General features: G+C 41.6%; 1 protein-coding gene across 1 annotated transcript; it reads right to left on the reverse strand.

Moving 5' to 3' along the window:
- Window positions 1-701: 701 nt before the first annotated feature.
- Window positions 702-11185, reverse strand: ZNF793 (zinc finger protein 793). The gene is made up of 4 exons (XM_032842146.1): window positions 11021-11185; window positions 4500-4629; window positions 3664-3759; window positions 702-2810 (listed from the first exon to the last, which is right to left on the reverse strand). Exons 1-4 carry the CDS (start codon window positions 11033-11035, stop codon window positions 1858-1860), a joined length of 1194 nt encoding a protein of 397 aa, XP_032698037.1. The 5' UTR covers window positions 11036-11185; the 3' UTR covers window positions 702-1857.
- Between the last annotated feature and the right edge of the window lie 938 nt (window positions 11186-12123).

Here is a 12123-nt window from a genome sequence, read left to right on the forward strand (position 1 = left end):
AATTTAACTTGTATTAGATTGGAAATGTTTGCAAAATCCAATTAAATATCTTCCAGCATCTATTGATGGCATCTTCTCTTTCATACTATTAATTTTATTGATGTATTTCCTATTACTGCATTGACTCTGCATTCTTGGAGTAATTCTTCCTTGGTCATTATAATACATTGTTCTTAGGTATACTGCTGAATTCCATTTGCTATTATTTTAATTATAATTTTTTATTTCTAAGGTCATGGGTAAGACTGGTTTGGGGTTTTCTTTTTTCCACTACTTTGATTTGGTTTTGGAGTTAAAACTTACTCTGACTTCATAAAGTAAATTGGGGATCATAGTCTATGGGCTGAGATATTTCAAGTAACACTGGTATTACTCTTTAAAAGTTAGATGAGGGGCACCTCAGTGGCTCAGTCAGTTAAGCATTGACTCTTGATCTCAGCTCAGGTCTCAACCTCAGAGTCATGAATTCAAGTCCCATCTTGGGCTCCATGTCTTGGGCTCCATGCTAGGCATAGAGCTTACAAAAAAAGTTAGATGAAACTAATTATGAAATCATCTGGGCCTGGAGCATTTTTCAATCCTAGATCTTTAATCACTTTTCCAAACTCTTCAAAGGTAATTGTTCTATCAAGTTTCTTACTGCAATTTTTCTAACTTACATTTTGCAAGAAAAACATTTATTTCCTCTTTTAAAAGCGTGTTGATCTAAAAAAAAATTAAAGCATGTTGATCTAAATTGGTAAGAAGTATCTTTTATCATTCTTATAATCACATCTTTATCTGGGATTATGTTTCCTTTTTTTTTTTTCCAAGTTTTTATTTAAATTCCAGTTAGTTAATATACAGTGTAATATTAGTTTCAGGTGTAGAATTTAGTGATTCATCTCATAAACACAATATCCATGTGATTGCTTCCTTTCTTATTCTGGATCAGGCATTCTTATACGGAGTCAAATCTTGAAAAACGTGGCCATTTGTTTTATTTGGATGACACAGCAGCTCAGGGAAGCAGACTTTTTTCAAAGACTGGAATGATGAAATGATTTGGGTTTTAGTGCCTAGGACATTCACAGGGAAACTGAGAGGGAAGAGAAGTGGATGTTGCTGAATTAATTTGCAAAAAGAAAACAAACAAACAAAAATCTCCTTCTTTGGTCTCTGCATGAAGCATTTCTGAATTATAAGACTCATATAAACAGTGTCTTTCCTATTAATTTGCTGCAAGGTATGTTAAGCAAGACTAAGAAAATAGAAGAGGTGCACAATATACCAGGGCCATACTAGTTTTTGTCAAATAATGGCTGGATTGAGTAATCAAGTTTATAATGTTTTGTTCATCCAATATTGGTTGTGAAACTATTCCTAAGCTTTGCCTTTTTAACATTAACAAATGTTATTATCATTTTTTATATTGTTAAGACACTAAAAGACAGGGATGATATTTAGAGTGCAAAAGTTGAACAGCATTCTACATACTGTGTGACACACATACACTTGATATTCACAATTTACATTAAATTCACATTTACATTTCCAAAATATAAATAATGCTTATTATGTGGCTCACTGTGGAATATACCATAATATACCAATTCTCTTCACATATATTCTGTATGCTGTTGTCATTCCATTAACATACTTTTAAACTTTCATAAGCCAGAGTGACCATGTTTATGTTTTATAAAGTATTTTCTATAATCTTTGTATAAAAATTTCTACAATTAGAACAAGACTTCCCTTATGGTAAAACATTTTGTCCAGATTCATTAAATCCATGAGATTTCTCCTAAAAATTAATGCCTGCACATATAATGAAATAGGACACCTTGCTTAAGGCTTTCTCACAATTATCAGGTTTTAATTCCTATAGGCATTCTTTCTGGCATGAATTTTTTGATGTCTACTTAGGTTTGGCTTCTGATAAAAAGCTTTGCCACATTCACTGCATCCATAGGGTTTTTCTCCTGTATGAGTTCTCCAGTGTTTATTGAGGCATGATTTTTGGCTGAAGGATTTCCCACATTCTCTGCAACGGTATGGTCTTTCTCCTGTGTGTATTTTTCGATGCACATTGAGGTATGACTTCTCGCCAAATGACTTCCCACATTCACTGCACACAAAGGGTCTCTCTCCAGTATGTGTTCTTTGATGTTCTCTGCGGTGTGACTTCTGAGTGAAGGCCTTCCCACAGAAAAAACATTCAAAGGGTCTTACCCCAGTGTGAATTCGCTGATGTTTAATGAGGGTTGACTTATGTGAAAAGGCTTTCCCACAGTCAGTGCATCCATATGGTTTCTCCCCAGTGTGACTTCTTTGATGCCTAATGAACTCAGACTTGTAGCAGAAGGCTTTCCCACACTCGCTACAGACATGGGGTTTCTCTGCAGGTGGAACCCTCTTACGTTTGTACGCAAGAGAATTGGTTACTGCTGGTTTATACATAAGTGCTGGGTTGTGGCTGAAAGCTTTCTCACAATGACTGCATTCCCAGAGTTTTTCTCCATTAGGTCTTCTATCATGGTTTGTATGTTGTAACAATTTCCCACAACCACAGCACTCATCTTGCTTTTTTGAATAGTTTCTTTTAAAACCAATCAAATCTAAATTATGGTTTGCACTCTTCCCACAGGGATCCCAGTTACTAGGATTTTGAATTGAAGGAGAAAGATTAGTGCCCAGAGGTGGTATTTTCCCAAACTTATTGTTTTCATGGCTTCTTTCCTTGGGCAATGTTTTCTTACTGATGAATGCACCTTGTTTCAAAATCATGTCTTGTCTTTTCCTCTGGACATTAACTTGACAAATGTTTTCTGGAGAAAATACAGCAAACCTTTCTTTATTCTATTATTATGATCTAGAATAAAATTACTTGAGAAATACCCTAAGAATTTAAACAATGCATGGTATGTGATTATAACACCAAGTGTAAGTAGCATAAACAGATGTGGGAACAGTCAGCACTAACTATTCTTGCTAAGCCCATGACTCTTGTGGAGAGGTACAAGTTCAGAGGCATCCTTAAGAGCAGGTTACTAACACTTGGGGTACCATGGGTATTGTTGGGATATTTTACATAAGCTGATGGGAGAGGGGCAGTTATTCTGAATGTTAAAATGAAAGTGGTTAAGATGGGCCAAGCTCAGTCATATGCTTTACTGCCTCACTGTCCTTGGTTACCTGAAATTTAATACTTCCTCCTCTTGGACTTAAGGAAACTAAAGGACTAAGGGATAATTTAAGGGATTAAGGAAAGGATGGGAAGTGAGAGTGTGCGTATGGAGGGCAGGTCTGGGGCATTTTACCTGGAAACTGTGAGAACAGGAAATAGGAAGGGACCAGCAGGAATGGGAGAATGACAGAAGCTAACTTTAAGAATGTCTGAATGTAAAAGAGAAGGTGAACTGAAAACCTTAAGTTAAAGAGACTGAGGATTCTAGAGAAAGGGCAATGGAGCAAGAACACAGGGAGAGGTGAGATGAGAAGGAATGCCTGGATAAAGGAGGTGGGGTGCATGGAGGAAGACGGGTCATCAAGAAGGCTCAAGTTCTCAGAGGACGTCTCCAGCTGCTTGCAAAGCTCTAAGGCTTTTGAGAGCTGGACTCTGCACAGAATCCCAAAGGTGCCAGCCTCCCATAGTACCTCTTTTGCTGGACAGATACTTACCCTGACAGTGGCAGCCTGAGCATGCTGCCTCACAAATCCATGGCGCTTCTTCCTGCTCCAGCTTGAGGATCACATAAGGTTTCGTGCCTTCATAACCTGTTCCAGGGAAATGATCCAGGCCTTGGGCTGAGCTCCTTGGTCTTCAGGGCCACTCAGGCAGCATTAAAGGCTGCACAACAGACATTGTACTTGGGAGAAGACTGTACACACACCTTGTCCAGAATCCAAAAGGAATTAGTAACCCAGGACCACTGAACCTCAAGCCAAACTCACTGAGGTAGCACAGTGTACGAATGAGGAATGCAGACTGTGGGGGCGCCTGGGTGGCTCAGTCATTGGGCATCTGCCTTTGGCTTGGGTTGTGGTCCCAGGGTCCTGGGATCGAGCCCTGCTCTGGGCTCTCTGCTTGGCGGGGGGCCTGCTTCTCCCTCTCCCACTCCCCCTGCTTCTGTTCCCTTTCTCACTGTCTCTCTCTCTCTGTCAAATAAATAAAATTTTACCAAAAAAAAGAAAGGAATGCAGACTGTGCAGATTGCTGGGGTTCAAATCCTACTCTGGCTCTGTATGTCCTATGTGAGGTGACACGGGCAAGTTACTTCACTCATCTGCCTCTGTATCCAAATGTGTAAAATCGTAGGTACTAACAGTACCTACCTCATAAGGCTCTTAGGAGAATTAAGTAAGTTGATATTTTAAAAGTGGCTGAAGAAGTGTCTGGCACATAGGAAGTTTTTGGTACTTCTGAGGCTCTAGGTACCTCAGTGTCTTTTAGCAACTGCAAAAGGGAAGGTGGTCGTTCAGGCATCATCTAGATTGTGTGATGGAGCTGTTCTTACCCACGGAGACAAGGTTGCTGTAGGTCTCCAGCATCACATCCCGGTACAGTGCCCTCTGAGCAGGATTCAGCCTGTGCCACTCCTCTTGGGTGAAGCCCACTACCACGTCTTTGAAGGACACAGTTCTCTGCTGAGGATGAAATGACACTGAGCCATGTGGGAAATGCAGCCAGGGATAGATGGTATGGAGTTTTTATGTTCCTAGGTAAGAGCTTACCATGATCATTTATCTACCTAAGATGGCTTTTACCTTCCTGCCTTTGGGCTATATATGGTAGGGAAAATAACAATCACATGGAACCCACTTTGAGTCAACCTATATTGACTGAAGAAGACTTGCTGTGTGTCACCCAGTGCTGGCTGCTGGAGACACAGTCATGGATGGTTCCTGACCTCAAGGAGCTCACAACCTGGTGGAAAGCATTACGTAAAGCCATCCAGGTGAAAGTATACGAGCTATGGTGGCAGGACATCTAGGTTATAATACGTGGAAAACTGTGAATGGTCCATTAAATGTTTCAAGGTCTTAGCCAGGCTTCAGAGCTAGGGGACTTGTAGAGCTGAGTTTTCTCTACAGAAAGATGGAGAAACTACAGTCCTTGCAAAGGGAGCAGCATGAACACAGGCATGTGGACAGAACAGTGACTTTAAGGGCTGCGAGGCTCTCAGTAACAGGAACAGTATACAGGGGACTGTGAGTGATGAGATGATGGGCTTTAAGACAATGGAAAATCTACCAAGGGAGAGGTGTGTGTAGAAAGCACATTCTATTACGCATGTGGTAAGTTCCTTGCATCCCATGTCTCCTAGGTCAAGTGGTACTGTGGTAACTCTAAGCAGACTGGGGATATACTGTATCCCCAGAGGAACCACTAAATCAGAGTGCAAAGAGGTGTACTGCAGTAAATGAATTCCAAAAATTGTTCGTTTAATCCACACAAACACACATGTAAGAGAAGAGAAGAAAGAGAGGAACAAAAGTGCATGGGACAAATAGAAAACCAAATACTAAAATGATAGATACAAACCCAACCACGCCAATAATTATAGTCAATGACAGTAAATTATAATATAAATTAATATATGACTGAAACACTCCAAAAGGGAGAGATTGTTATGCTGGATTGAAAAAGCAATGCTACCTGTAAGAGATACAAAACCCAGATAATTTGCAAGTGAATGGATACAAAGAGAAATGTGGTGGGTGACCTAGAGGGAAGCGAAAGCAAAGACTGTAATAACGCAGGTACAAGGTGGCGTTCACAAGTGGCCAGTAACAGTGAGACAGAGAAGGGCTGTTGTAAAGAGCAGACCCTGCATCTTAACTGCTTGTGGGGGGTGAAAAAGGGGCCAGGGTAACACCCAAGTATCTCAAAGCCATCTGGGTGATGGTGAATCAGATTTGAGAAAAATAGTACAAACTAGAAACAAAGAGGATGTGTTGTTAGACATGTCTGGGGACACTTAGCAGGCAGCAGGATGAACAAATGAGTCAGCAAGCAAGATGGGAAGGGAGCTAAAGCTTTGGAAGCCAGCAGCAGAGAAGTGGTAGCTAAAGTTGTCAGTGTGGGATCTCTCTGCAAGGAGACAGGATGAGCAAAGTGCCCAGGCCAGAGCCCCAAGGGACACTAATAGAGTTCAGCTGAAGACCCAAGAGAAGGACCCACAGGTACTAATAATGTAAGAGGGCACCTGTGATATTGTGATATATTAAAAAATATCTATTTGGTCTTTCTTCATGGTTCCTGGAATAGAGCTTCTTAAACTCTTGTAACTTTCCAAGTAACAGGGGTAATAGGAGTGTCTTTTGTTATTCCTAACAAGCCCCAATTAACAATATAGGAGTTTATGCCAATAACATGGAGGAAAGGGGCTGGTTGCCAGAGGAACTAACCATATGATTAGAGGGTTGGAACTTTCAGCCCCCTTCTCTATCCTATGGGTCGGGATAGGGGTGGATGGATGGTACCAGAGATTGAGCTAATTACCAATTAATGATTTAATCAACGATGCCTACATAATGGAAATATCATGAAAATTCTGAAGAGCTTTCAGGTTGGTGAACACATCTGGAAAGATGTACACCCCAAACTCCAGACAGAAGCTCATGTCTCCCAGATCCCCAGATCTGTGAGTCATTATAGCAAATTATCAAAACTGAAGAGGGGGGTCAGGGGAACCCCTGATTTACAGCTAGTTGGTCAGAAGTTCAGGTGACAACCTAAGATTTGTAATTAGCATCTGAAGGGGGGGCAGTCTTATGAGACTGAGTCCCTAACTTGTAGGGTCTATGCTAACTCCAAGTTGAACTAAGTTGTAGGACACCCAGTTGGGCGTCCACAGAGGATTAGGAGAATTGTTTGGTGTAGGAAAAAAATTCCCCTATTCCTGTGAGTAGAGGAAACAGTACCTATGATATATCTTCAAGTGACTATAAAAAATTGAACCTTGCCCCAAGAGAGGTCTGATCTTTGCCCTCGACTCCTGGGAGTTAATCTCTAAGCCCCTGCAGTGTTCTGCTTGATAAGACCATCTTTGTTTACTTGGGGGTCTTGGGCCACATGGGATAGTCTAACAATATGATTTCTGGTGGGAGCTCTGGGTCACACACATGAGCTCAACCTCAGGAGGAAGCCGTACATCTCTTTAAAAAATGTGGGGTCCTACAGTGGCACCAAGCAGATGAACCTGAAGGCAGGACCTGGTACCTGAGACCCTAGACCCATATAAAGGCCATGTACATAGGAGGTACCAACCTGATATCCTCTCTGATGTCAGAATAATATACCATGGTTGTGGGAGAGCAGCAATCAGCCTTAACCACAGAGCATGGAGCGTGCCTCAGTTGACAGGCCTGGGTCGGTATTTCCCAAACAGAGATAACTGGAGTGGGATGGGATGGGATGGAATAGAACAGAATAAAATAGAAAAGATGTAATTTGACACTCAAAAAGGCATGTCATTTTTCATCAAACACAGGGATGAAGAACAAAGATGGAAGAAACATTAAGGTTGTAAAATTACTATCACGTAGTGACTGAGTGTGAGAAGGGGAAGGCAGAGAGAACTCAAGGAATAAATCTCATGGTCCTGACTTGTCCGCTGGGGGATGGTACCATCTCCTGAGATGGGAAACTGGGGCACAAAGAGATTCAGAGACATGTGCAAGGTCATACAGATGGTAAGGTCAGGGATTCAAATTCAGCAGTCTTGTTCCAAGTCTGTGCTCTCACCCAGTATATGTTCTTGCCTTCTGCACAAAAGGGGCTTTGCAAAAGGTACAGTCTAATTTAGCAGAACAGTCAAAAAGCATCTTCTGATTTCAGCTTCAGCAAAGTCCCCTGGGCTCCTGGCCAGAAAAGCTTTAGTAAAGTGGGGCGAGAAGATGCTGGACTCAAGAAATAAGAAACAGGATATGGAAACATCAAGAGCAGGAAGTCACTATGGAAGATGGAGGAGGAGAGAAAAGAAAGAACTCTGTGGTTTGGAAGTGGTGATGGTTTCTAGGGTTGGAGCCATTGTAGGGACAAGGGAAAAGATCTGGGAAAACGGAGAGGAGGGGTCTCCAGAAAGAGATGTCCCTTCCTGGAGGGAGGCCTCCAAAGACGTGGAAATGTAGGAACTCAGAGGCTGAGGGGGAGTCCTGTCAAGACACAGGGCGCTTCACCATCTTAAGATGATGAGGAAGGTAGGGGGAGCTGGGAACTCTTCACACCAAGACTTGGTGGGGAGTAAGATGTTCACTGTTTGCTGCCAAACTAGCAAAATTCCCAGTTAATGGAATGACAGTAATTTAAGTAATGGACAGCTCATCTGTTCCTCAGTCTAAATCAAGGACACAGATACTCTGGACCAAAATCAGGGCTTCCATAAACGTGAAGGAACCTTCCTGCCTTTGAAAATAAATAATATTTGTATTTTTGCTTTCCTCTAACTGAACTTTAGCATTTTATTCCATTACATATGTGGCTGCAAAGTACAGAGGAGTTAAAACTTCCCACAACTCTGACACAGATGGAAAAAACTAACGCAACATCAGGAAGCTAAGTCATGATGCTCTTGATCGCCTGAAATCCAGGAGTTCTGTGGAACTAATACTCCAAGGGAAGAGCTGAAACACTGTAGAAAACATGATTCTGCATTTGTTATCTTTAAGTATTTTATACTCTATGTCAGTGCTTCTCACAGTTACAAGAGCATAAGGACCACTGAGAGCTTGTTAAACACAGATTCCCAGGCTCCACCCTCAATTAACCCAATTCAAGCAGGTCTGGGGTAGGGCCTGCCATTCTGTGTGTCTAATAAGCTCCTGGAGAAGCCCGTGTCCTGGAACCACATGGTTAGCAGCAGTGTTGCTCTACTCTACCTCAGCCATAAGAAGGCTCCTCAGGGACATGTCTTTAGAAAACATCTTGAAAAGCTAGTTTTCGGGGCGCCTGGGTAGCTCAGTGGGTTAAGCCTCTGCCTTCAGCTCGGGTCATGATCCCAGGGTCCTGGGATTGAGCCCTGCATCGGGCTCTCAGCACAGAACCTCCTCCCCCCTCTCTCTGCCTGCTGCTCTGCCTATTCTCTTTCTGTCAAGTAAATAAATAAAATTTAAAAAAAAAGAAAGAAAAGCTAGTTTTCTCTTAGAAATAACAGCAAGCATCAGACACATGAAAAAATGTTCATCATCACTAGCCATCAGGGAGATTCAAATTAAAACCACATTGAGATACCACCTTATACCAGTTAGAATGGCCGAAATTACCAAGACAGGAAACAACATGTGTTGGAGAGGATGTGGAGAAAGGGGAACCCTCTTACACTGTTGGTGGGAATGCAAGTTGGTGCAGCCACTTTGGAGAACAGTGTGGAGATTCCTCAAGAAATTAAAAATAGAGCTTCCCTATAACCCTGCAATTGCACTACTGGGTATTTACCCCAAAGATACAGATGTAGTGAAAAGAATGGCCATCTGTACCCCACTGTTTATAGCAACAATGGCCACGGTTGCCAAACTGTGGAAAGAACCAAGATGCCCTTCAACGGACAAATGGGTAAGGAAGATGTGGTCCATATACACTATGGAGTATTATGCCTCCATCAGGAAGGATGAATACCCAACTTTTGTAGCAACATGGACAGGACTGGAAGAGATGATGCTGAGTGAAATAAGTCAAGCAGAGAGAGTCAATTATCATATGGTTTCACTTATTTGTGGAGCATAACAAATAACATGGAGGACATAGGGAGATGGAGAGGAGAAGGGAGTTGAAGGAAATTGGAAGGGGAGATGAACCATGAGAGACTATGGATTCTGAAAAACAATCTGAGGGTTTTGAAGGGGTGGGGGGTGGGAAACTGGGGGAGCCAGGTGGTGGGTATTATTGAGGGCACGTATGGCATGGAGCATTGGGTGTGGTGCATAAACAATGAATTCTGTTATGCTGAAAAGAAATTTAAAAAAAAAAAAAAAAGAAAGAACAGCAAGCTTCTATCCTATGGCCAATGCAAATCATGGGTTGTCTGTGTTTGCGTTTCTCCTGGGCCACCAGGAAGACCACAGTTAATGGCTCTTCGTTGGACTGTTTTGTCTATCTGTATTCCAACAAAGAATGTTCCTTCCATCATTCCTTGTAATATCAAATTTGGAAATTACCTGAATGTCATAAAATGGGGGGCTAGTTAAATAAATCATATTCCATGCATATGATGGAGCATTATGTACCTTGCTTTAAAAAAATGGTGTGGGGGCGCCTGGGTGGCTCAGTGGGTTAAAGCCTCTGCCTTCGGCTCAGGTCATGGTCCCAGGGTTCTGGGATCGAGCCCTGCATCGGGCTCTCTGCTCAGCGGGGAGCCTGCCTCCCCCTCTCTGCCTGCTTGTGATCTCTCTCTCTGTCAAATAAATAAATAAAATATTTAAAAATAAATAAAATTAAAAAATGGTGCGGTCCCAAGTACTAATATGTACAATCTCTAAGATATTTTAACTGGGAAAAAAAAGGGATAGAGTAGTATGTATAATAAGGGTCTTGCCGTTTTATCTATGTGTAGACAGAAGCTGTGATGTTCCACCCAAATCCCCTGAAGGACTGAGGTGTTTCTTCCAGCTGTTAGGAGAAGACTGGCTACTGCAGGCTTAAGCCCTTTTGCAAAGAGTCCTTGATCAAAGGGAGCTACCCACACAAACTTACGTCCCCTCCCTGGGGCAGCCTACAACCAGTGACTTGTTGATTTCGGAATATAAATGCTTCCTTCCCTCCATTCAGGACAACAGCAAGGGCCATCCCAGCTTGAAAGCATCTTGTAAGGTCAGCTGGTGCCTCTGTTTAAATCCCTCCGCCTAATCTTGCTTCCTTCGCTCCTTATAGGTATTCTAACAGTCTCCCTAGTAAACCTCTTGGGTGCAAATCTCCCACCTCCAAGTCTGTTTCCTGAAAACCCAGCCTGTGGTAAAGTATAAATGCCTGAAATGCACATATTTTTTTCTAGAACAGTTTCCCAAGAAGGGAAACTTGGTTACTTTATGCCACACTTACCTGGCACTCAATCATTTTCTGCTGTTCTTGGAAAAAGATTTGAGTCCTGTGAAGATAGAGATTGGGGGGAGGAGGATGGAGAAAGAGAGAACAGAGCTGTGAGGGACCAGGCCCATCTCGGAACTTGCAAAGTCCCTACATAAACCCAAGCTTGAAATCACTGCGGTAGAAGAAGAAAAACAACAACAACAACAAAAAAAACCGGTGCCATTCAATGCAGAATGTGAATGATAAAACAGATCTCCGTGAAGTAAAAGCTGCTACCAAGTAAGAAGTAAAAATTTATAAAAAGCCAGAATCTTTAAAATTTAAATAATTGGCCCCATGGGAGATGGAGCCAGATACATGCTCTGAGTGGGATCACCCCTGCAGAACAATAAATTTTCTCTTAAAGGCAAAAAGTCTTGGGTTTTGCCTCTTATTTACTTTTAAAGTTGCACTTGTTCACCTACCGGTGTTTATGAAATCCTATATTTGGGATGCTTTTTCTTTAATAACGTTATCATGAAAAAAAGTATATACTGAAAAGGGCTTTTGTAACTCATTACAGAGAACTCACGGCAATATAAAATAACTGTATAACATTAGTAAAACTAATGGTTACTTACACTGTGGTACGAATTATTACTGAAAGGCTAACCCTCATTATTCATCCAGCATATTAAGTGTTGTTAAAAAGTAATATTCAACAGATGAGAACAAACAACTGTCATTTTTAATTAAGATGTTTAGTTAAAGAGGTAACTATGTGGCTTAAATTATAAAAGAGAAAGGGTAAATCATAGATCATGAGTGTAAATATTTTATGACATACCTGAATGGTATGGTAAAATGGTAAAATCATGATACATCTGAAGCAAAGAATGCAAGAAGCACCTCTGTAATTCTGAGTGCCAGAAAGCAGACACTTCTTCAGTGATGGGTCCTGGCAAGGGGGCAGAGGAGGCAGCCTCAAGGGCTCCAACCATGTGAGAAGGAGTAGTAAGACCAAACTGGTCAAATCTACCAAAGCTAAACATGAATACTTCATGGTCCAGTAATTCTATATGAATGCGTATGTTCACAAGCTTTTAGTCTATAAAAACTATGAATTTATAATGAAA

Source organism: Lontra canadensis, unplaced genomic scaffold (genome assembly GCF_010015895.1).
Source record: "Lontra canadensis isolate GAN:19392208 unplaced genomic scaffold, GSC_riverotter_1.0 scaffold125, whole genome shotgun sequence".
Classification (NCBI taxonomy): domain Eukaryota; kingdom Metazoa; phylum Chordata; class Mammalia; order Carnivora; family Mustelidae; genus Lontra; species Lontra canadensis.